Raw genomic sequence first — 25,666 nt, forward strand, 5'->3', positions numbered from 1 at the left:
GAGATATGACAGAAAACAAATTTATTGAAACTGCTGCACAATGGGAATCTCAATCATTTCAAATGCCAGCTGAGGGAGAAGTGACTCACATGGCTTGTGTACAGGAAGCCTCTCTGCAGTTTTCAGTGCTGAATTTCTTTTCCTCTGAAGATGTCACTGGTGGGAGTGCAGTTGGCTGCTGAGGGGCAGCAGTGCTTGGACATGGAGACAGACATGGTTCCTGCCCTGGGGAGCTCACAGGCTAAATGTGACATGGACAAAACTATCCCAACACACAACAACTGACTGAAACACCATCTGTCAGACACGAGATCCACTTTAACAACAACTGGAATAACAAATATATATATAAAGGCTACAGGTGGGACAGAGTGGTGTCTGTGCTCTGCTTATGTTTTCATGTTCATACAGGCACAAAAGGTAGTGGTGCTTTGCTTGAGAAAGGGATTTTCTTTTTTTTGGTAGAGTGGCTCCAGCTGGTGCTTCCTGAACAACAACAAAAAAATTTAATTAGAACTCAGCACTTCTGTGGTGTTACAGATCTGAACTCTGCACAATGTTGTGATGTTAATTCCCATGCAGCAGATGAACCCAGGTTTGGGAGAGGCAGCATGAGAGGAGTGATGGATTTCCTGATCTGTTGAGGTGCTGGGAAATCCCACCAGCACCTGGCTGGTGAAACTTTTGGCAGAGTCAGAGTCTGAGTCAGCTGGGAATCCAGCCCAGGATGGGTTGGACACTGGGGCTGGAGCAGCCTGGGACAGTGGGAGGTGTCCCTGCCATGGCAGGGGTGGCACTGGGTGAGATTTAAGATTCCCTCCATCCCAAACCATTCCATGATTCTGTGGATCCTAGACAGAGCACTTTGTATCTGTGATCAGGAGGAAATCCCATCACCCAAAGGAAAATCTGCTGGAAATTCCAACTTTCTTTCAAGTTTCAGTTTCTCCCCAATAAGTGATTTTCTGATCTGTATTTCAGTGCAGGGGAGAAGGAACAGAGGAAGGAGAAATCCTGAAAATTAAAATTAGAAATGCTGACAGAAGTTGAGCAGTGCTGGTGTGCTGACACACCTGACCAGGACAAACTCTGCCTTCCAGCTGCTTCCTGTTTAGCAGTTTGAAATTTGCTCTATTTTCAGCAATTTTATACTGAGTCATATTTCTTGTCAGGCTCTTCTCTCTTACCAGTATTTTAAGTTTTTAACTAAATTTGAGAGAGGAATTCATGTGAGACATGGAGCTCCATAAAGCTGCACTGGAATCAGTAGCTGAGTAAAAGAGGAGAGGGGAAAATTCTTATTCAATGTGAAAGACAAGCTGCAACAGTTAAATCTACTTTTGAGTCATCAGCTGAGTACTTTCTGCATGGACACTTCCCCATCCACAACAATAATTACAAAAATTCCAAGTTTGTGTTACTTTAAAGGTATTTAGAATCTGTGCTTGATGTCTCAATATTTACCTGAAAACCTGTTCAAGAAATGTTGTGCCATAGGGAACTGTACTAAGACTCTTCTTGCTCCTCCACCTCTTCCTTTTCTTCTCCCTCTCCTTGCTTTTCTTCTTCTTCTTCCTTTTTTTTTTAATAGAAAATATTTGTAGTTACCATACAAGAGTTGAAAGAAAAAATAAAATCTTGACATTCAGAGCTCTGCTTTTATGACTGTTCTATTTCTAGTAAATGCAATAATTCTTTGAGAATCGAAATAATATATGGAGTTTTTAATCTCAACATGGCAGGGCTTTATTTTATGGAATTAATAGGCACATGCTGGAATATAAGAACTCTCTTCTTAGGGAGGTTAGAACATGTGGTTAAGCTGCAAAATGATGCTCAAAATCCAAATGAGAATATGAAATATGTGTAAATATGACTAAATAAGTTTAGTATTTTTAATTATACATTTTCCTGGAGCAGTAAGCAACTAAAGATTTGTGGCACAGGAACTAGACTCCTGAATGATCTGAAAATCATCTGGAATCAGATAATATAGCTTTGTTTCTATCTCAAAAATTATTATTTCTCTATTTTAAGCAGGAAAAATGACACAATTGAAAGACAACAGCCCTTTGCTTCAATCAACAGCTACATGAAAGCTTGAATTTGTGTAACACAGACAACAATCTCTGTTTATTCTCTTTCTAGACTAAATGAAGCTCTACTCTGAAAAATAGCTGGAAATTGCTTTGTGGGCTCCTCTGCTCCTCTTGCAGCAATCTCTTGTCCTAAGGCACTCCCATGGGTATAAATCAGCTTTATCTCAATCTGCCACCCCTCACAAACTGCTTAGGCTGCAAAAGTGACATGAACTTCTTCCTGGCATAATCAAATAACCAATCAAAGAATCAAAAATGAGCTTTCAGTCAGGGCTGCAGGTCGTACATGAGCAGCACAGACATTTTGTGCCCCTCAGGCACCTCCTGTCTGTGCAGGAGTCACACCTGAGCTGCTGAAGTGAAATCCTGCTTCAAGATCTGCTTGGGAATGGAGCTGTTGGAATCAGACCCCTGGTTTCAATTGTGTTTTTTTCAGGGAAAAACATTGCACTAAAGAATCCCTCCTGCAAAACCAGAGATGTAATACAAACATCTGTGGGTTAGAATTATGCCAAAGGAGTGTTGCCTCTCTGGGCATTTTCCCCCCAAGGAAAGGTGCCCCTTTTATCTCATGAGAAATCTGACACAGGGCCAGGAGAGCCCACAGACCAGCCACATCTTTCACATATTACCAACTTCCATCCAAAATTCAAGTCAGTTAACTTTTACAGGGAAAAAAAGTGGTTATTTCTCTTGCTTGAAGCATTAGTTGGTGGTGCCAGGAGGGGCAGGGAGGGGGAGGTCAGGCTCTGCTGCCAATGAAAGGATGAGAGGAATTTACCTCAAATTGCACCAGAAAAGGTTCAGATTGGACATCAGAGAAGAAAATGTCCCTGGCAGAGTGGTCAGGATTGGGATGAGCTGCCCAGGGAGGTTTGCAGTCACTGTCTGGGGGAGTGCTCAGGACAGGCTGGATGTGGCCCTTGGGGACAGGGTTGGGGTGATGCTGGTGGCACTGGGGGATCCTGGAAGTTTGGGCAAATCAGAAAAGTGTTTGAGGATTTGCACCTGGATCTTACAAATTCTTGTGTGGGAAATATCTCCTTTATGGGCAGAACTGCCTAAATTGTCAGAATGAGTTTTTCACACTGAAAATACAATCACAGCTGGTGTCAGTCAGTGATTATCTAAGATAGACTTGTCATGGGAGTCCTTGGCAAATTTTATTGAAGACTCTGTGACAAACAATTTCTCTTCCATTTACATTTTAATGATTAAAGGCCCATCTTTATCAATAACACAATGATTGGACCAATCATTATCTCTAGCTGAATATGACTGATGTATTTACTTTCATGAATAAGAATTTACCAGCTTTTGAGTGAAGCAAAGGGACTGAAAAGGAATTAAATACAGACAAACAAAACTGATAATAAAATTGCCAGGTATACTATACCCCTGTTGCTGCATGTTCTTCCTCGCCTTCCTACAGGAGAGATACAAAAGAAAGTATTAAAAGGATAAATTAAGGAAAGAATATCAGAAATCAGACAGGGAAAATACAGCAGAAGTTAAACACTGAATTAAGGGAAATTATGTGGAATTCACTGGATTCATTTGGAGATAATGTTCTCCAAATTAACTCACAATGCACATTCAAGCATAACTTTTATGTTGGAAAAGGACTATAAAATCATTTAATTGAGCTCCCTGTTCCTCAGTTACTTCCAATCAAAACTGCTTCACTGGCAAGCAAAGATTTGGAGCTGGGTTTTGTTTGCTTGTTCAGGTGGAGTTTTTCTGGGGTTTTTTGTAATTAGCTGGTCTACAAAATGGAAATATAATCAGAATTATGGAGAGTCTTATCTAAGCTATATATCATCATTCAGAATCTGGCTTGTGATTCTGTTAAGTGTTGTAGGCTGCAACAGATGTCTTGGCTCAACAAGGAATAAAAAATAATACAAGCTGGTTTTAGACTGTAGATACAGCAGAAGTGATGAGAGAGATAAAAAAGAAAAAAAAAAACTGTACAAAGTAAAAGAAAAAAATGTAGAAAGTGAACAGAATTTAATGTCAGATCCTAAGCTGCTACTGGGGGAAAGAGCTGATCCTACACAAAATCCCAAAGATAAGAGGCAAATGTCACAGTGCCACACAGAAGGCAGAGGGGTTGATTTGAGTTCTCATGGAATGAGTTAAGGGGAGGGAGTTGCAGTGCCAGGGTTTAAATATGGCCTGGGGAATTGCTGAGACAGGATACAGACTTGCATATAATATGATTTTTGAACATGTTTCTAAAATAATTTTGCCCTGAAGGAAGCCTAATCTGTACTGAAAACTGATTTAACTGGGACACCACTTAAAAAATATTTTAACCTCCAAGCTTAAATCTGAAGTCAAGATCAGACAGTGAAACTAGAGAAAATTTATTACCAGCACATGGAGTGACCAGCAGGGTCCATGTGAGCTGGAGCTCAGTCTTCTCTTCAAGAAACTCAAAACCAAAGGGACAGACAAAGCAGGAGTGGGAGGCACCACATCCATGCAGACAAAAAGCTGGAGCTGCTGGATTTCTGCATCTCCCAGGAAGAGCAGCACAAGCTGGAGGGAGCTGCAGCCTCCACACTGAGCATCCCCAGCTGCTGAGCACTGGAGGAGCTGGACCCTCCCTGCAGCCCCAGGGCTGAGACAGCCCCAGCTGCTCCTGTTTTCTGTCCTGTGCTCACTGGCAAAGGCTGAGGTAACTTTACCTTGCCAAGACCCTTCCAGAATTTTTCCACAGCGCTGACATTTCTCCTGTGAAGTCACTGGAGAAAAGCTGGCTTGATTACACCCCAAAAGGGAGTAATTTTTGAGATGGTCTGAAGCTAAATAAGGCCAAAATTCCAGTGCTAAATTCCCACTGGCATATTAATTCAGCCATAAAACTGCCATCCTTCAAATGTTTGTGTTGAAAATACCTCAATCCTTTAGGATTTAACATCCAGTGGAGATACTCTGATGGCAATCTGGCAGTCTTGGAGTGTATTTACTTTCATAAAACCCCACACAGTAAGGAAATTATATTTTCATTTTAATTTATAAGCATAAAACAAGATACAGAAGCAAAAGGTGGAATTCATCTCGCTGTAGCTGCCTCAGAGTTGCTCTTATCATCTAACCCTGTCCTCTGAGTGCTGTCTGGAGTGAGTGAGAATAGCAGAATTCCTACAGAATGATTCATGGCATCCCAACAGAAGTGATAATTGGGATGAACTATAGCAAGGCAGATGCCACTGCACTGAAGGATTTGTCCTGGGTGACATGGGAAGTGGGTGGTGGAACAGGGCAAAAAGTGTTTTCTCTGCTCTCTCCTCTGCCTCTCCCCTCCCTGGAAAGCTGCAAAGAAATCTATTTTCCACTTTCAGCTCCAATCCTTTCTGTGAGAAGTGGAGCAAGGTGCTGGCTGTATGGGAGTGGTACTGCATGATGTCAGTGCTAAACCTCTCCTACACAGCTGCCTGACACATTTGCAGACAAATTCCAGCATTCTGCTCTCACTTGGGGAACATTAAAGCAGAATGCCAGCCAGAAGGGCATGGCACTCAAGCCAGGCAGCAGTTTTGGCTCCTCTTATTAGCCAAAAAACCAGGAGTTTGATGGCACTCACCTGCCAGCTGAAATTCACAGCAACATGAAAAGTGCTTGGATATAATTTTCCTTAAGGAGGAATTTAGCTCCCACCGTGCACTGCCTCTCCTCATCACTGTTTTGAAATCATGAGTGGGATTTCCCAGGGGCTGGGGTGTGTAAAAGGGGCTTTTCCAGCCTAACAGTGACCAGATCAGTCACTATTAAAAAGGGCAATGGGGAATGGCCTACAGAGAGGTGTTTGCTCTGGAGAAATATTGCAGCTAGATGAAAAAAACCCCCAACCTCCATTTGTTCTGACCTTTGATGTAAGAGATGATGCTTTTGTGCTGGATATTCCCCAGGGACCATTTGATCTCCAAACACAGAAGAACCTGACATGCAGCAGTCCTGACTCCCTGGGAAGAGTCAGCATCCAAATAAACCCATCCCTAAAGGACAACCTGAGCTGCAGTTTGAGATCTGTAACACCAGAGCAGGAGCAGACAGAAAGGAGAACACTGGCCTCTGCTTCTGCACTGCCCAGGGATTCTGCAGGGGCTCAGAAGTCTCTGTCAGATCTGCAGCAAACATTTACAACCAGATTTAGGAGCACTGCACATGCTGCCTGTTGAGAGCAGCAAATTTTTTTATTTTTTTGTTTTTTTACACAGGCAGGACTCAGATGTCCAGTCCTAAATAGACTCTGGTTCCCAATGACCATCAAGATAAAACAAAAAGCTTGTGGTAACAAGGGGGAAAAGGCAGCTGCTGTCATTCAGGAATCACAACAAAGATCCCTGGGGCTTTATCCAGGTTTGATATCATCCTGATATCAAAGAAAACACATCCAAGAGACACTCTGCAATCAGTCACCCAGGGGCACACCAGGAGGGCTTGAGGGTAAAACCCTCAGATCACAAAGAGAAAGGAAAAATTACCTGTTGACCTTCTGGTGGTGTCTGGTCAGACTGAGCCTCTTCAGGAGCCCCTTCACCTTCCTTGGCCTCTGTGTGGGCCTCAGTTTCACTTGTGGCATCAGATTTTTCATCCTTGGAACCAGATTCATCTCCTGTGGCTTCTGATTTCTCCTCTGTAGCATCAGACTTCTCTGTGGTATCAGACTTTTCAGTCTCCTGGTAGCAAAGGGGAGGTCATGGTAAGCTTCAGGGCATATAATCAACAATTCATTTCTATAAAATCCTTGAGTTTGTTATTTTGGGAGAATGTTTTTCTATTTTTGCTTCAGCTCTCAAATGAAAATGCCCCATTTTAGGGTGCATTTCTCCTGTGCAAAGAACACTTCCTGGCATGTTGACCAGGTGGGGTTTGTGTGGGGAAAACATGAATTCAAGCACTTCTCAGCATAGCAAATTCTCTAACCTTCCTCTGGAAAGTTCGATAGAAACCAAAGTTCACCCTGATGGCACATTTGAGCTTCAGGGGAAAAAAAAAACCAAAACATTTTCCACCAGCATGAATTCCAATTAAACATCATCCAGAAGCTCCAGGAAAGAGAAACAATAAAGGATTTCACATTTCACAAAGTCTCTTAACTTTCTTGCTTGAAAACATCAGGAAACTCTTCCCACATCAGTCAACCAAGTCCATTTATTGCAGCACCATAAGCAAGCACCTCCTGGGAGGTTCTTTCTTTGACAAGTATCCTGGTGTCCTTTCAGCCAGGTGGCTGTGAAAGGTCACAGTGGCTCCCACACTGTGCCAGATAAAAGGAGGCCTCGAGTGGAACAGCAGAAATATGATGAAATGCAAGAGCATGAAGTGCAAAGGCACCTTATTTGGGACAAGCAGTTCTGGGTTAGATAGGAAGTGATTTTTCTATGGCACTTTAGGAGCTTGTTAGCTAATGATCATCAAGGAAGAAAAGATGGATGTATTTAAATAAGCATGGGATAACTGAGCCATGAGTGTGATGTGACAATGAAAGAGGTAAAAAATGTGATCCTCAGATGCATGAGGTGAGGCAAAACCTCCTCTGGATTGCTCTGTGCCATCCCAGTCACTCAGGCTCAAGGCAAACTCAGACTGGAACAGGTGCAGAGAGGCTACAGGAACATCTGAGGGAGTGGAGTGTTTTTCTTATGAAAGGGGGACAAAAAAAGCTTCATTGCTTTAATCTATTGAAAGTGATGCTGTGAGGGGATATGATGGCACTCCCAAAATAGATCAGAGTAAACATCAGACAGGGATAGGAGAAGGAAGAGTGCTGAGGGAGATGCAAAATGAGTACAAATTGGCTGTGAAGAAAAATTCTAATCACCATCAGTGGGAGATTTGGGAAGAGATTTATAGTAGAGAAGCTGAGGGAAAGGACCTTATGCATTAGAAGGAAATTTGACCCCTTCTGAGAGGGGCTGTCTGGGGTGGGTTCCTCTGGCACTCAGGGGAGGTCCTGCCCTGTGTCCCACATGTTTTGGGGAGAGCAGCACATCCCTGAGAGGAGACAAACTCCCTCCCCATCCCTGTGACCGAGCCCTTACAGCTCAGCCACCTGGCTGCTTTGGGGTTTGCTGCTTTTCCATAATTTCATTTGTCTCTACAGTTAAGCAGAAGCCCTCAGTCATGTCCCCTGCTCTTTAAACTTCACAAGTCCTCCTCCAGTGTCCCCATGATGGTTTCCTCAGCCAGTGCACTTATTCTGCACAACAGGGCATGTCTGGCTGGCTTTTATCCCAGAGCTGACTGGCTGAGTGCTGGCTCAGGGATCTTTGTCCCCAGATGTGCTGTGGGACATAAGAGATGTCCTCCTGCTGACAAGCTCTGCTGGATGGGGACAGAAATGACAGAAAGGAGCTTAGGAATGTTAGGAAGCAGATATGACAGATGGTTTTGCTGAAACTTGACTGCCTGTAAGGCTTGGTGCTCTTTAGGCAATTTTCTCCTGAGTTGTGGGAAGTCAGTTTTACATCTAAGTCACCTGCAGTGCAAAGGGAGTGGGCACAAAGGTCCCTAAGTTCTCCTTCCTCTGGAACTGGAGATCAAGATTAAAGCTTTAAAAAGCAAAACTCACACCAGTTTCACACTCTGTCACACAGCTGCACAAGGTTTCTGCCAGCACGTGGGGGATGCTCAGGGGGAGGAATGAGCAGCTGGGAGGGAGCAGAAGGAGCCAGAGGAAGGAGAAAAGACAATTTCTTTTTCTGGCAATATCATCTCATTTCAAGTACACATGAAACTGTGGGCTCACAGCACTCTGATGCTGGTGGCATCACCATTTAATTGTTATTAAAAACAGATCTACAGAGGCATTTGTTTGGCTTGGCTTATTGTTTACTTTTATCCCTGAACCAAAATAAGATTAAAATATGTAGTAATACAAACGTACATTGAAATTCTCTTGTGCAACCTTGTGTTAATACTTTGTTTTCTTAAGGAAATGGCAACTTCTTACAGATACTTTCTGTGCAGAAGCTCCTCAACTGGAAAGGACAGTGTTAATGAAAATTAAATTAATAGAATCTCTGACCATGATTTGGGTTGGAAGAGACCCAAACCTCCTTGCCATGGGCAGGGACACCCTCCAGTAGATCTGCTTGCTCAGATCCCCATCCAACCTGGTTTTGAAATTGGTTCAATATTTATTTTCAGCACAAATATTAACATTTCATTAAAATACATGCACTCAGTATTTTTGGTTGGGACAGAAAAAATGCATTAAGGACCACAGAGAGCATCCTAATCAAAATGACCCCACTGTGTGAATCCATCCCAGATGAATCACATACTTATATCGTAAAACACAAAAAAAGAGTTGTAGCTGAAAGAACTAAAGTCTAGGAGCAGAAAGTTATCAGCCAGAACACACTCACACATAGAGTTCTTGTTAATTATATGTAGAACTCTGACATTCTGAATGTCATTGCTACACTGGCTCTCCATAGAAACACAGAATTTAATTTTCAACTAATTCAAAATGAAGTACCATTTCTAAAGACTGGCTGACAGGTCATCTTTTCTTTAAATAAAATGCACATAGCACAGATTTGTAATTCAAAGCAGATTTAGGAGAAGCCTTCTTCCACTAACTTAAGCTTGAGTATCTACAGATTTGGGGTATCAAGATTCTGGATACTAAGATCAAGAGTAGTGGGATTAAGGCTTGAAGTATGCACAATATTTGAAAACAGACCCTCAACTCATGTAAATCACTGAGTTCACTGAGTCAGACTAAGCACCAAAGTGGTGCCAGTTTTAAAAAAAAAAGTACCCAACTTTTCAGGCAGCTGAGGCTGACACACATGACCCCAAACATACAAACTACACTGATTATAGCTCAGATCTACACATGCATCCTATTGGGGCATCACTACTCAGGCCACTTCTCCAAGATTAAACAGGACCACTCAGAAATCTATCACAAATTTGGGTGATCTTTGGGTCAGGTATAAGGCACAGCTGCCCTAAAATCCCAGCCTGCCCTGAACTATGTTTGGAGTTAATCTAAACCAGGTATTCCTTCAGGTGAGGAGATATTTGGTATTAATAGATTAAATTAGTTATTAACAAAAGCACTACATCTGCTGCTTCTCTCAGGCACAGAAACCTGTTCTGCTCAGCCCTGCAAAATGATGCTTCAGAAAACACAAAAACCATTGTGGTGAGGAGGCAACAGGAGAGAGAATGATGTGAGCAAACAGACCCCTGCTGAAGCACCAAGATGGATTGGTTTCCTGTAAAGTCACTGAATTTTATGGGCACATTGCACCCCTTATGCCAATAGATGTACTTGGTATGATAAAATCACAGAATGAGACAATCACAGAATTATTTGGGTTGAAAGGGACAATAAAAATCATCTTGTTCCATGGGCAGGGACACCTTGCACTATCCCAGGGTGCTCATAGCTCCATCCAACCTGGCCTTGGACAATTCCAGGGGTGGAGCAGCCACAGCTTCTCTGAGAACCCTGTGCCAGAGGCTCTCCCAATAAAGAATTTCTTCTCAATATTCCATCTAAACCTACTCTCTGGCAGTTTGAAGCCATTCCCTGTGTCCTGTCCCTCCATTCCCTGTGTCCTGTCCCTCCAGCCCTTGGCAATTGTCTCTCTCCATGTTTCCTGCAGCTCCTTCAGGCCCTGCAAGGCCACCCTGAGCTCAGCCCAAAGCTTCTCCTGTGCAGGTGAACAATCCCAGCTGTGCCAGCCTTTCCTCCCAGCAGAGCTGCTCCATCCCTCTGCTCATCCTGCTGCTCCTCTGGGCTCTGTAGCAGCTCCAGCTCCTCCCTGGGCTGGGACAGGGCTGGATGAAGCACTCTAATATATAGACTATACTGATATATAACAGGAATGAGAGGATTTGCAGAACTAATGTGCATTTTGCACTCAGCGATGGCAATGAATTGAACCAAAAGGTTCATCTGCTTCCTCAGATGGAAGGAAATAAGCTCAAAACAATCCTGGTCAGGATGCTGTTGGATTATGCTGTGAAACAGGATCATGACCATTAAAGAACTTCTCTAGTCTTGGTGCAGTATGAGACAAAAGATGGATGGGAAAAGAAATAGAATGTTGTAAAACAAGTGTATCAAACAGGTATCAGCTTCATATTAATCTTTGTCATTTCTCAATGAAAAATCCCTAGAAAGCAAATGCTTACAGCCTTGTGGTGATTCCATGTTTTATAGTTTGCTTGTTCATTCCAGGAAAAAAAAAGAAAAAAGAAAAAAACAAAACCCACACGATTTTTAAGAAGGGATTAATAGGAAACCTTGTCATATGTGTCATCATCACCATCTATTCCACACCTGACATATAATTCCAGATTTATGCTGCTGGAAGTCAGTGTCATGAGCCATCCATTGTGCTTATCTAAGGTGCAGTTGACAGAGAATGAGGGGGAAGCAGAAGCAGAGGCAGGAGCAGAGCAGGAGAGTTCTTTGCTTGGCAAAGCACAGGCAGCCTCTCCTGCAGTGAAGATGCTGAGAAAGCTCTGCAAGAACTGTGTCTGTGTCTTTGGCAAACAGGAATAGACTCTGAAAGGGAGACCAACAAAATTCCACATTTAACAGGGACTTTACAAACACTCACTTATTTGCACTGTCTGGACTGAAGCCACCACCAAGGCAGCAGTTAATCACTGTAAACAAGGTTTGCCTGCTACCAATGGCACTGACAAACAAATCTGCCCAGCAGAATGTACCAAACATATTATTTTCAACATTTCTAAGGTTGTCACAAAGTAGAAACTGTAAGAGCATCTGCTGACAGGTGGGAATAAATGAATTCTAAAAAATTGTTACTTTGCTTCATAGATATGGGATCTACCAGGACCTTGCATGAAGGAGCAGATAATCTGAGGAGTGGGAAGGTGGAAAAATGCAATTTTCTTTATCTCACTGATTCTCCACATATCTTTTATAATAATTATAATATGTAATACCTGCAGTCCTTTAAGCCTTGCATGGCAGTGTGGATGTTAATTAAATGAATTCTCACAAGACCCTTGTGAGGTAGGCAAGTCATTTTTATTTCCCTGGGTGGGAGATGGCACAGCTAAAGCAGAAAGTTTAAATCACTCTCCTTATCACGCAGGGACCCAGTGTCTAAGACATTTATAACAACTGGGGCTCCCCCCAGGTGTCTTTTCAGCTGTGGCTCTCAAAGCACTTAGCAAAGGCTCCTTTATTTTCCCTCTGTTCTTTCAGAAGAGAATAAGGAGAGGTTTCCAATGGTGTTTCACTCAAAGCTGCTGCAGAGCTGGACCAAAGGCAGCTCCTCAGCCAGGTCACACAATGCAGCAGAATTCTCCTGTAACTCTGGCTTATCACTCTCTTGATTAATTTCTTTTGTTGGCTCACCCACGTTAAAGATGGCAACATTTTATTAGCATCTAACATGAGCTCAGGATAGCAGAGCTGAAACACTCACAGTTATAAAATTTCTAATTAGAAGAAGATTCCAATAAAGAAAAAACACTTTGGTTTCTGTAAAAACAACACAAAGCAAAAATGGGGGGGGAAATACCCAAAATAAAATGTTTTGCTTTTGCCAGAAATATACTAGAACACTGTCAAAATGTGATGGAGAACCACAGGCAGACTTGCCAAAGGGACTTGGTGAGGGCTGGGTGAGCCTTTTTCTCCTCCAGGCAGAGGGAGAGAGTTCCATGGTGCCAGGGAAGGATGGGATGGGTCTGATCCCAACCCTGCTGTTGGGGGTCAGGACTATCCCTGTTCATTGTGGTCAGGAACATGAGAAGGTTTCTTGTAACCAACACAACCCAGAGATTGTGTGGGGGAGTCTGCATCCTTTAAAAACTGAACATAGTAAAACTGCTTTGTGTCAACAACAACAAACCCATCAGCTGGAGCCATGGTAACAAGCCTGCAGTGAAAGAAGGCAAGAAAGAAGTATTTTCTAGTATTTACTGAACCAGCCACTTTTTTTTCCCCTAAGAACACTTTGCTGCTCCAACATCTAATGTTTTGATTGTCACTGCCTCTTTTGTGACATGCTGAGTCACTGCCTATGTTCATCTTTTATTAAAATCAAATAAATGATCCCCATGGAAAGACAGAAGTGCATACCTTTGTACCTGGAGGAGGTGCAAGGCCCAGGAACGAATAAATAATATTTTCTTCCTTAGCAGAGAAAAAGGATTCAAAATCCTAAGAAAGGAACAAACAAACAACAGAGAATTGGTATCAACAATCAAATAAAAAACACAGGTGGAAGAAGACCAGCTTGGGCAAATCCTACATTGATGAGAATGACCATGCATTTGTACAATTGTCTGCATTATCTGAGCCCCAGGAAGGAAACACAGATAAAGGGAGTTTCACACAGGGTGGCAAAACGAATAAATGAGCAAATCTCTCCAGACTTACACTTTAATGATATCCCATCCATGGCAGAATCAGATAAAATTGTCTCATTTTAACGTGCCTCAGCTGTACATGCCGAGGCCAAGCTATTCCCTTTAAATGTTAAAATAAAATTTGCTGTGAGTAAGGACACAAAATAGGCCCTCAAAACCCTGGAACTTCTTTTTGGCAAATTAAAGGCAGCAGTCAACACGATAGCTCAAGTGAAATGGTAACAAGGAAACCTTATCTTAGAGAAAGGCAGTCTGGTTAGAAAATGATGTTATTTTCAGATGAACTTAGGAAAGGGTTGTGCTGTTCTCTCTGATATCCATTTACCAGTCAAAATGTCTTCTCCACTGTGAAATGAAATTATAAATCATTACATTAAACACCTGTTTTCAGACTGGAACTGAGAAGAGCAGGGATGCCTCCTGTCCTGCCAGCTACAGCCTGCATACTCTTTACTGCTTTCACCTGTACAACACTCCTCTCAGTTAAGGAAGTTTTGTTATCACTGCTTTTGTTACTGGGAAGTTCACAGCTCACATCTTACACCACCAAAGATCAACAAATACTGAAGTTCCAGCAGAATCTCCAGTCAGAAGTGACTGGCCCAGAATCACACCCAGCTCTGAGACAGGAGACTGAACATGTCCTGCTGAGTCCTACACCAGTGCCTTGATCATGTTATCATCCTTCCTCTAATCCCAAATAACTCCAAGAATAGAAGCCTGTAAATAATAAGGTGCTGAATCATCCTTGAGACTTATTTGTAAAGCTGGGTTAGGACCTGAGTTGTTTTATTGAACTGTTTTAGTATTTCCAGAGTATAAATTATTGGAAAGGATGGAGTGGATTGTTTTGAAGTCACCTTAATGCCAACAAGAGTGGAATTGATGACATTTCAGTGGAATTTGGAAGAGCTTTACATGAAAAATGACAGCCCATTTCACTGATTTATCTGAGGGACAGAGTGGCTTCAGGCCACCCCTTTCTCGGATCATCTTCTCATCCAGCCCAGGCAGTGTCTGCATCTGGCTCATGGATTTAGGAGTAGTGCAGCAAACAAGAAAATGAGAAGGGCTGGAATTTGGCATTGCCATGTTTGGCAAACACAGGAAACTTGTGCCCTCCTGCCCATCACATACTCATAAAGAAGCCTGAGCAAACCCTGGCATGGCATGGCAAGAGCTGGGGAACAAAGAGAAGACAACAACAAGGAAAGGTCATGAAGTGGACTTAATATTTCATATGTCTTTTTGAGGAAAAGTAGCCATGGCAAGTGTACTAAAACTCTCCAGAAACACAAAGCCTTGTAGACAAGCAGACCTGAGGAGACAAGTAAAATGTATGAATGACCAGACAACTCCTTATCAGAAGGGGGTTTATCTTCTATGATATCAGGGGGTCCTTGACAACAGGGAGTGGGCAATGACATCCTACAGTAAAGGGAAGGTCACTTATTTCCTCACACTGAGGAGGAAGTTATCATGGAATAGATAATAGGAGATAAAGGAATAAAATAAGGAATAGGAATAATATAATAAAATATCTCCTAAATAGGATATAAAGGAATGCCTACAGTGATCATGGAATAGTTTTTCTATGGTGTATTTGCACCCATGCTTTACTAATGGAGACCTGTTCACATCTCCATTTACTGAATGACTAAATAAAACTGTTCCCAAGGCAGGCAGTGAGAAAAATAAGCAGAAACAATTTATTTCAGGTAAGCAATTATATTTTATCTGCATGACAAGACATAAATGGTCTAAGTGGGGCAATCTGTCAACTGGACATCAGCAGAAAATTCTTCCTCCAGTGCTTGGTATATAGAAGGCAAGGAAACACCATCCTTGGAGTCTTGTGGAATTCAGATGGACAAAGACCCAGGCAATATCAGCTAATTTTAAAACTACCCTGCTCTGAGTAGCAGGCTGGACTAGAAACCTCCAGAAGTCCCTATATTTCCATAAATTTGACTTTAGCAGTTACATGAATGACAGAATAATAAAATGGCCTGAGCTGGAATGGGATCATAAAGATGATCTCATTCCAACCTGAGCAGGGACACCTTCCACTGTCCCAGGTTTCTCCAAGCCCCAATGTCCAGCCTGGCCTTGGGCACTGCCAGGAATGGAGCAACCAAAACTTCTCTGGGCACCCTGTGCCAGGGCCTCAGCAGCCTCAAATTCCTTCCAAATATCTCATCTAAACCTACTCTCTGGCAGTGGGAGCCATTCCCTGTGTCCTGTCCCTCCATTCCCTGTGTCCTGTCCCTCCATTCCCTGTGTCCTGTCCCTCCAGCCCTTGGCAATTGTCTCTCTCCATGTTTCCTGCAGCTCCTTCAGGCCCTGCAAGGCCACCCTGAGCTCAGCCCAAAGCTTCTCCTGTGCAGGTGAACAATCCCAGCTGTGCCAGCCTTTCCTCCCAGCAGAGCTGCTCCATCCCTCTGCTCATCCTGCTGCCTCCTCTGGGCTGGGACAGGGCTGGGGCAGCTCTGCAGGTGGGGTCACACCTGAGCAGGGCTCAGGGGGACAATCCCCCCCCCTCACCTCTGCCCACACAGCTTTGGATGCAGCTCAGGACACAGTTGGTTTCTGGGCTGCAAATGCACATTCCAACATCAAATAAAATTCTTATCTAATAATTCAGAGATGTTTTCTAAAGTACATAGAAGGGCACTTTATTCTACGGATTTCAGTTTACAGAAGAAAGCAGAGATTTCAGCTTACAAAGACAAACAGAAGTTTCCCTTCCATTTCTTTCCTAGTTTTCTAAGGGTTTTTGTTAAGCAAAAGCAAAGACAAGAGCAACAGAGTGCTCAATATATTTAGCAAGTGACACAGATGCAGACGTCTGTCTAGACATGAGCAAAGAAGCAGCTTAAGAAAAAGATCAAATAAGGACATAATTGCCAGCACTGATGGATTAGAATGGATACTTGAAATTGGTGCTGTAGCCAGGCACACAAAATGAATCAATTTCTAATCTATTTCTTCAAGTAGCAATACCAAAGATCTGAGAGAAAAATGAGATCTGAGCTATTTTATCAGACAACTTTAAGCTTCTCTGACCTCGTGGAAATGCTGCTTCCAGGTAGTGTATCTTTATAAAAATCCATCTACAAGAAACCTCTACTTTACAGCACAAGCTGTGGAGTGGAGCAGCTCTTCATGGTCAGCCAGAAAATGAAGATACTTTTATGTACCAGCAGAAAAGCAGATGTGCAGAGAGACTTGGCTCTCTTATTATGTCATTTCATCTTAGCACAAATGGGAGACTCCTCACCTGTCCCCAGAACCCCCTTTCCTTTCCACCACCCCAAAAACTTTACTGAACCTCAGAAGAGGACATTGGACAAAGTCCCAAAGGACCATTCCTCCAAGGCAGGAATCATTGCATCACTGATTCACCTTGAATGGATAATGAGGCAATCTCCTGAAAATCATGTATTTTCTGATGTCTGACTTGAATTTCATTTGCTGCATTTTCTTCTCATACAGTTCATCCCACCTCCAGTGGATGTGAAGCAGATCATATTTCCAAAATCCTAGATAATTCAGGTGGGAAGAAACCTCAGGGAGACCACCTGGACCAACCTCCAGCTCAAAGCAGGGTCAATAGTGAATTCAGACCAATAATTTGCTTTTTGCCACAGCCCTTAAAATAGTTGAAGGTTGTCATATCTCTCTCCAAACCCTTCTTTCTCAGGTTAAGGAAGGAAATATTTAATCTTGACTTTTTATCTCCCAAGGTCAGATCTCTCAGGCCACCATGATGTAATGTGTACACACATGCACATGTGTGAATGGGAAAGAAACATTGATAAGAAAAACTGATAAGAAGGGAAATGTGGGAAAAGAGTGATCCCAGAAAGAAGAATAGGGAAAAATGAAATAGAACATATTTTATCTAGAAAAAAAAAAATACTGTGAATGAAGAAAATAAAATTAGCACAAAGAAGAAAAAGAAAATGTCTTACAAAAAAAGAGGTGTTAAGAGCTTGACTTGTTTAGCCCAGCAAAATGAAGATTAATAGAGGATCCAATTTCCATTTACAAATATACTGGACTGGGGCTGTTGAAGCTAAAGGGTGATTTGGGCATTGCAGGAGATGGGTAGCCAGACTAAAAATTCAAAGGTTTTTAGGTGCCACAAGAGTCAGGCAGTCAAAAACTGATGAGAGCAATATATTTTAAAAGGACCTTCATGAATTCAAGAGACTGCACTGGAGTCACACAGACCCTTGCAATCCTCAGGGATATTTTTAATAAAATGGCTGAGGCCAAAGGAGTGGGACACAGGAAGATGTATCAGATAAACACTAACCAGCCTAAAACAATTCTGGATTTCACAGCAATGGCTCTGCTGGGCCTGCACAGGCTGTGCAGGGAAGCAAAATGCAAACCCCCAGGGTTTGATTGTAGAATGTGTGACTTGGGAGGATTCTGCAGCAGTCTGGCAGCCCTGGCCATGTTCTCAGCCCACATCACACTCCCTGTGCAGCTCCCTCGAGGCACCCTCCCCTGGGGAGAAGTGTAAGGCTCATGCACTGATACAGATCTCATTACCTTATTTATTTGGAAATAATGATGCTATAAATTAGTCTTGGTTATGCACCAACTGGGATCATTAGCTCTGAGCTTTGAGAGCTGGATATATTAGAATTCTGGAGACTTTTAGACCAACTGTAAATTTGATTCTGTTTTTAAATCAGTAGCTGCAACTCCTTTGGTGTTTTTGCAATGGACTATTTCTTCACTTGAATTTGTTTCAAGATGTAGATTTTTTGGCTTCCTTTTGGCTTGGCTGAAATAGCTTCAGACATGAAGTAAAAACTGTGTATTTATCATTTACTGTCAAGACTGACCAGTTGCAACACTTTATAAGGCAATTACTCTTTAATTCCTTATATAACTTCTCTAGGGAACATCAGAAATATTTATTGCAGCACTGGCTGCCACAAAACCCAGAGTAAGATATATCAAATTATATTTTTTATTGGTGCAGACTGGATACTGAAATGCACATGAGCTCCAACACGCCAGCTTCTCTTTCAGGAATTCTATGAGAAATCGAGGGAACAGCTGCACTCCAATATTAACATTATCAACTTTTGCTCTAAGATCACCAAAGTTGATTCTGAAAACTCAGTGGCATGAAAATCCCTGCTCCCCCAGTACAACCTTGCAGGAGCTCCAGTGGGTTTGTGCAGTAACTCCAAACCAGGCTCACTGTGTGCCCTGCATTCCAGAGCACTTTGCAGGTTCCTTCCAGCCATCAGATCTCAGCACTTTCCAAACTGGGCACTTCCACCCAGACTATGAGAAAATAAAAGGTCTCAGATAATAATGTGCCAGTGAATATTAGGACTGTGAATCAAAAGAGATAATCTTTCTCTGCTTTGAACAAACTGTCTCAAGAGAAAGAACCTGTTACAAGCACATATGAAAATATAAAAGCATCTGATGAGCAACTACAGTTGCTGTTATGAAGAGTTGGATATTTATTGAATAAGAAATATAATGCCAATAATTCAAACTACATTAAAGAACTATTCCAGTAAACAAGCATTCCTATTTATTTGTATAATATAAATATTCCTATTTCCAGCCTCTGGTACCTCAGAAATCTACTTGACATCCTTGGAGCCCAGATAATTCCAAACAAACAAAATATCAGCACTCTCCATCAAAATTAATTGAAATTTCAAGAAGTTTCTCCAGCCAGTTTTCCCTCTGTGCATATTTTGCTCTCAAAAATAAATAATCTTCTGTTTCGTTGCTTTTCTGTGCTTAAAAAATATTTCCTGAGAATTGTTCTTTCACAGAGAATCACAAATTGTTTTATGGAGTTTCTTTGACACTTCCTATTAATGGAAAAGTCCCTTTCTGGGAGAAACCACTCTCTGAAGATATTTAAATTTCTGAACAGCTTCTTACCCCACAGTACCGCTCCTCGTTGAAGATCTGTGGAGGCAGGGGAATTCCATTCTGAGGCTTTTTTTCACCTGGGACATTCTCTCTCATCCATTTCCTATTGTCCTCATCTCCTGCTATGTCCATTTGCTGAAAGTCGATCTTGTTGGCCTCTAAAAAGCCCACGACTTCTTGCTGTTTCTTTTTTATCTGGGTAGGAAAGAGGGAAAACAACATTCCTTCTTGAAAAATAAAACCAACTGCTATTACAAGAACTCAGGCAAGTTTCTCAAGTTTACAGAATTTCCAAACCTCCCTGGCAGCTTGTTCCAATTCTTGACAAACCCTTCCATGAAAAAATTCTTCCTGAAAGTTGGAAGTTCCTGAAGTTGGATTCACTTTTCCAATCTTTTTGAAGATGAGATTCAACATTTTCAGCATCCAGAGTGCTGCCACTATATCCCTCCCACCACACCCATCCCCCAGCTCCTTTCTTTCTTCCCTGCATGCAGTGACAGCTCCAGCTAAGAAATGAGGCTCAGCAGGAAGCCTCCTACTGTGTTCCTGATCATGAATGTGGTCTACAGATACCTATGGAGATGCTGCCTGAAGTCAGTTAAGGTCTGAAAATGTTCATATTCCCTTCAGCATGTTACAGCCTCCTGCTTCCCACCAATCACATCTGACACTCTGCTTTCTGTGAGCTTTCTGTTCTTTAATGTTAAGCATAAATAAATTTCACAGAATCAGAACACAATAGTTGGGATTGGAAGGGACCTTCCAGTCCAACCCCCCTGCCAAAGCAGGGTCACCTGGAGCAGATGACACAGGAATGTCTCCAGAGAAGGAAACTCCACATCCTCCCTGGGCAGCTGGTCCAGTGTAAAGAAATTCTTCCTCATGTGGAGGTGGAACTTCTCGTGTGTTAGTTTATGGCCATTGCTTCTTGAGATATATTATATAAATATGAGGTAAGGCTCAAGAAAATCCAGCACAGCTGAACTCTTGTGCTTAAATAAATCCCCCATTACAGAATGACATTCCAGCTGGACCACAAAGAACATGTTACATACAAATAAAGCTTGTTACACACAGCTTCTGTGACACCTCAAATTCACTCATGGCCCTTGTTTCCCTTTCTGTGCAGGCATTGAGCTTATAACCCATCCTTTTACTCTGAATATATATTTTACTCTGAACACTATACTTCCCTACTAAAGGAATGCAACTCCTGAGCAACTTTTAAAGAACTTGCCACCAGACATAGCTAAAATGAGACATCAAGGTAATTTTTATATCTTGGGATTTGAAAGCACATCCTCCATATGTCAGACATCTGAACACCTGAAATTAAAGTGACATCAAACTAGTGTAAAACAGAGGGACAGGCAATGAGATGAGAAATAAATCAGGGATTATGTATTTCCATAATCTAATAAAACAGAAGAGCTGAAGTAGAGTGATAGCCTCTCATCCTGGAAGGATGAATTCTCATGAGTAAGGATACAATTTCTTTTCCTTGTACAAACAAAGAAGCATCTATCTACATATGCTCACTTATAAAAAATAACAAACATAAAATTCTGTACATCTTTATGACAACAACAGAGGTTTGCAGTGAGCTTAAAAAAGTGCATCACTTTGAATGAAAACACTAATCCAAAGTGGTCAAAAGCCATGCAGTAGACAGTTCAAAGCTGCTTACTTCTATTCTTATTTTCTCTTTTTAAACAGAAATAATCTCATTACTGGTTATTTAGCTGCAGAGTGACTTGTGGAACACATTCAGGCAGCAGAAAGGATTGCTCAAGGGACATTTCACTGGAGAAAGTGGCAGGATAACGCTTGGATAAATGGTTAATAAAATCTGCAGGAGGCAGCAGCAGGAGTAACATCACATGCTCTGAGTGCTCAAGTGCTGTCAGCTGCAATGCCAGGGTCAGCCTGTCCCTCTGGATACAGGCACTGCAGGAGATAGGGCTCCTGGAATAGCTGCTGCTCCAGACAGACACTGCCTCTGAGGAGATAATGGAAATGGAGACACAGATTCTGTGCTTCTCTCCTTATCAAAGCTGTAACTTTTAAACTTGGCTTGATATTTTCTCTTCAGCTTGAGATTCATCATGCACAGGAGGCTCAGGCAGCAGCAAAAAATTGTGTGAAAAAATTAATATTGAGGTAAAGCAGTAGTCACATGGAATTATGCTGCTTAAGGAAAAGGCAAGGAGTTTGACTATGACAATGAAATAAAGAAGAAGAAGATGTGCTGTGCCTTAGGGCTCACCATTACTGGGGTTTAGGCAGAGCAAAAGTCTTGGGACACAACCAAGTATGAAACCACAAAGCAAACCGTTGCTGTGGGTGGCACTAAGTGGGCAATCAAAAGAATCTGCCCAGGAAGCAGCACCCACAGAGGGAAATTCAGGGTGTAACAACACAGAGGACATGCAAAGGCTTCCCCAGAATGGATGAGACTGCAGGAGCTTGTTTGTGCCCTCCCTTGTGTCTGATGGCATGGGAAGAATTCAAATTATTTGGGCACAGATTACTTGGAAAGTGGTGATGAGCAGGATATTATTTCAGCAATGCCAGTTTTTCTTTCAGCAAAGCTTGAGTTGCACCATGTCTAGCTACTAGTCCCTTAAAATAAGAAAAAAAATTGTTCTAAATAAGTGTTATCTAGCTAGAGTGTAAGAATTGCTAGAGAGGTTGTGGGCTTTTCATCCCTGGAGGTGTTCAAATCATGATAAAATCACAGAATGGTTTGGGTTGGAAGGGACCTTAAATATCATTTAATTCCAACCCCCTGCATGGGCACCTTCCACTAACCCAGGCTGCTCCAAGCCCCATCCAGCCTTCCACTGCCATGGATTACAGAGAAACCTGTGTCAGGGTCTGCCCACCCTCACAAGGAAGAAATTAATCTTAATATCTAATCCAACCTTTTACTCCTTCATCTTAAGGCTATTCCCTGTGTCCTGTCCCTCCAGCCCTTGGCAATTGTCTCTCTCCATGTTTCCTGCAGCTCCTTCAGGCCCTGCAAGGCCACCCTGAGCTCAGCCCAAAGCTTCTCCTGTGCAGGTGAACAATCCCAGCTGTGCCAGCCTTTCCTCCCAGCAGAGCTGCTCCATCCCTCTGCTCATCCTGCTGCTCCTCTGGGCTCTGCAGCAGCTCCAGCTCCTCCCTGGGCTGGGATCCAGGTGTGCAGGATCCAGGTGGGGTCACACCTGAGCAGGGCCCAGGGACACAATCCCCTCCCTTGCCCTTCTGGTTATGCTGCTTTTGATTTGATTCATAAAATGTCACCAAAATCACTAGAAATAAGAGGATTTTAGAGGAGTCATAGTCATGAGCAGCAGGAAACAAGACTATGACACTTCCTGTGTGCAAGGCATGAATCCTCTTTCTCCCACAAGTTAGAATCTTGCAGGATATTACCAAATCCTAAACATCTATGTGACTAGCAAAATTATTTTATTTTTATTGCTTATTCTAAGCCAAGCATTTAGTACTTTTTAGTGTTATAAATAAATGTCTCCACTTCTGCCTGCCTTAATGAATAGTTCAATATCAGCCAAGTCTGGAGCAGAAAGATAATAAAGCTGGAGATATTTAAAATAAATTTCTGAAGCATCAAGGGGAAAAATACAGACTGCAGATTTGCTCCAGAGCCACAGTGAATTATAACATTCCAGCATCTGATCCAGAGCACCAGAATGTCACTGGCTTCACTGCATTCACTTGCACTAAGTATTTATTAACATGAAAACCACTTGAGGTGAGTAGGATGACCATGGTCAGTACATAAAATAGAGACTTTTTTCATTCTTTGCCACTGATCTTTTGCTGATTTACACCAGAGGCTGGGCCCATCTTATATTGAATTCAAAATCAACACCATGCATTTGATGGGATCAGCCACCAAACTTGAAGAGATCACCAGTGCTAATAGGACAATTTAAACTGTTTAGGGATTAAAATAATTCTCAGGAAAAGCTGTATGTACTTGATACAAAAATTTTATTTAATAGGATTTTAGTGATATATTGAGGTTCGTGCTAATTCCCTGCATGAATGAATTTTATTTTATATATACCAGAACTCAAAGGTTCATTGAACCTTCCACATTTAATGGGAAATGTTCCCATGTTAATGGGAAAATGTGGAAAACCACTCCAGGTGTACTCAGCACTGCAATTCAGAATCAGTGGTCTGAACCCATGCTGAGATTGCTACAGATACACACACCCAGCACACCAGAAAGGAGCAAATACAGAGGAATACTGCCCTGTGAAGATTCCATAATTTTCTTTTGGAGTTTCCTGATCAAAACAGGCCAAACAGGAGCAAGAAGAATGCCCATGCCCAGCACATGGCAATTTATAAAGCTACTCAAGCAGTGAATGTTTTATTACAAATTGCAAACTACCAAATCTGAAGTTCTCAACTTTCTCTTCCATTATTTTCCCCTAGTATCTGTAGTTTCTTATTAAAAAAAAAAAAAAAAAAAAAAAAAAAAGCTAAATATCTATAGTAATTTTAGGATGTAAGGCTTAGGAACAGACTGGTGAGAGAACTACAAACTTCCTCAGCAGTATTCCAACTGGAACTTTAGTGAAGGACCCTAGGTTCATTTCCCACAGATGATGGCATTTTTTGGAGCTTTTCCACTCTAGAATCTGCTTAAAGAAATGGAGCTGGTGTCAAGGAGATGGAGATGTAGTTCCAGCTCTGTGCAAGCAGCAGCCAGCTCGTTTAGCCGTGTCACTGGGAGGGAGTGCCAGAGGAAAACTGAAATCTGAGCTCATCTGGGAACTGGATATAAAAGGAAACAGTCCTTTCCCGGTTCCCACCTCCCACGGACTTCCAACCTCCCTACTATTCACATGTCCTTCCCTTCAGCTGATACTCTCTGCTGACAGCTACAGCAGTAGATCTCAATGCTAAAAATCATCAGTATAGCATTTCAGCAGACACACACACCAGAAGGAAAAGAAAACAAACAAAAAACCACCAAAACCAAACACCAAAAAACAAATAAACAAACAAAACTAACAAAAAACCACACAAAAATTAATCCCCCACAAAAGAAAAAAAAAAAAAAAATCAAACCAAACATACAAAAAACCTCAGACTAAAAAGAAAACAAAAAACCTCTCAAAGCCCAGGAAATGGAAGGAGCTTGGGAAAGAAGCCTTTCTGCCTAACTTTATCCAGCTCCAGGTTCTTTCTTAGACAGTTCCCCTTTCACAGGAGCAGTGTCCTAAGGTCTCTTTTAAAAACAAGCACTTAATTTCCTTCTGTAAACAGTCTAGCATCGCTTTTGCACAAATACAATACCCACCGTTTCCTTCCTCAGTCTATGTATACTGCAAATACTTTCTCAAACAGCAGTAAATCTATGAAATGACAGATAATTCAGATGCAAATGGTGTGACTGTGGTAAAAGCAAGCCAGCCTGTGCTGACAGGAATTCTCTACACCTTGAGCAACTTTCAAGAGTAAGGTGAATAAAGGGCAGAATAAAACGAAGGTTTATTCCTGCTGTGAATTCCAGTGGGGTTTTTTTGTAACGTGGCACCTGCCAGGCTAATCCCCCACCCTGAGCCCAGCGGTAAGAGGATGTTGAAGCAGTCACCTACCGCTGTCGAGCCCGAGGATGTGGCCACAAAGACTTTGATCACCATGCTGGCAGTGAATCAGCAGAGCAGCCCTGCTACCCACGATCCCCGGAGGAACCCCGATGCTCCGCACTCCTGGGCTAAGCCGGGTCCTAAATGGGTGCCCCCTCCCCCTCGCGATCCCGCAGCTTTGCCCTCTCTCCCTCTGCCCGGGGTCCCGGGATTTCCCACTCCATTGGCTCGTCGAGTATTTTGGGACGAGGATTGGTCAGTAAGAGGAGCCAGAGCAAAGGGTTTGCACCTGCCCCTGGCCTTATTGCATTAGATTGACAGGGTGGCAGCCCAAAAAAGGCAAGGGAGAGTGTTGCACCAATGAGACAGGGCAGGAGAAATATTTGGGAGAGGGGGAAGGGACGGGGAGCTGGCAGCTTCGTGCTGGGGGCAATCCCAAAGCTGCCGGGCACTGTCACAGCTCCATCCTGCAGGAAAGAGCTGTCCCACAACACCACAAGGCTTTGGAGTTGTAGCTGGAAATCTGAGGTTATAAAAGGGGAAGATGAAAGTAAAGGGAGCATGGATGCAGCAGTAATTATAGCAGAGATCATATTGAAATAAGCTTTGGTTAGGAATGCTCTCGACTTTAAAGAA

The 25,666-nt window shown here is 42.4% G+C and overlaps 1 protein-coding gene across 1 annotated transcript; it reads right to left on the reverse strand.

The window, feature by feature from the left end:
- On the reverse strand, positions 1 to 25,277 carry SH3BGR (SH3 domain binding glutamate rich protein). Its single transcript, XM_056483963.1, has 7 exons — positions 25,040 to 25,277; positions 19,422 to 19,607; positions 13,198 to 13,278; positions 6,593 to 6,787; positions 3,496 to 3,525; positions 1,465 to 1,575; positions 1 to 486 (listed from the first exon to the last, which is right to left on the reverse strand). The coding sequence occupies exons 1-6, from the start codon at positions 25,082 to 25,084 to the stop codon at positions 1,507 to 1,509; spliced, it is 606 nt and encodes a 201-aa protein (XP_056339938.1). The 5' UTR covers positions 25,085 to 25,277; the 3' UTR covers positions 1 to 486; positions 1,465 to 1,506.
- Positions 25,278 to 25,666: the final 389 nt, after the last annotated feature.

The sequence above is a fragment of the Oenanthe melanoleuca genome, chromosome 1 (assembly GCF_029582105.1).
Source record: "Oenanthe melanoleuca isolate GR-GAL-2019-014 chromosome 1, OMel1.0, whole genome shotgun sequence".
NCBI classification, from domain to species: Eukaryota; Metazoa; Chordata; class Aves; order Passeriformes; family Muscicapidae; genus Oenanthe; species Oenanthe melanoleuca.

Bases quoted from the DNA above. Each gene is read 5' to 3' on its own strand.
- SH3BGR (XM_056483963.1), bottom strand. From the start codon at position 25,084: ATGGTGATCAAAGTCTTTGTGGCCACATCCTCGGGCTCGACAGCG. The intron at 19,608-25,039 runs GTAGGTGACTGC...TTTCCTACCCAG, and splicing joins CATCCTCGGGCTCGACAGCG to ATAAAAAAGAAACAGCAAGA. The intron at 6,788-13,197 runs GTATGCACTTCT...CTTTGCTACCAG, and splicing joins CACCTCCTCCAGGTACAAAG to GAGACTGAAAAGTCTGATAC.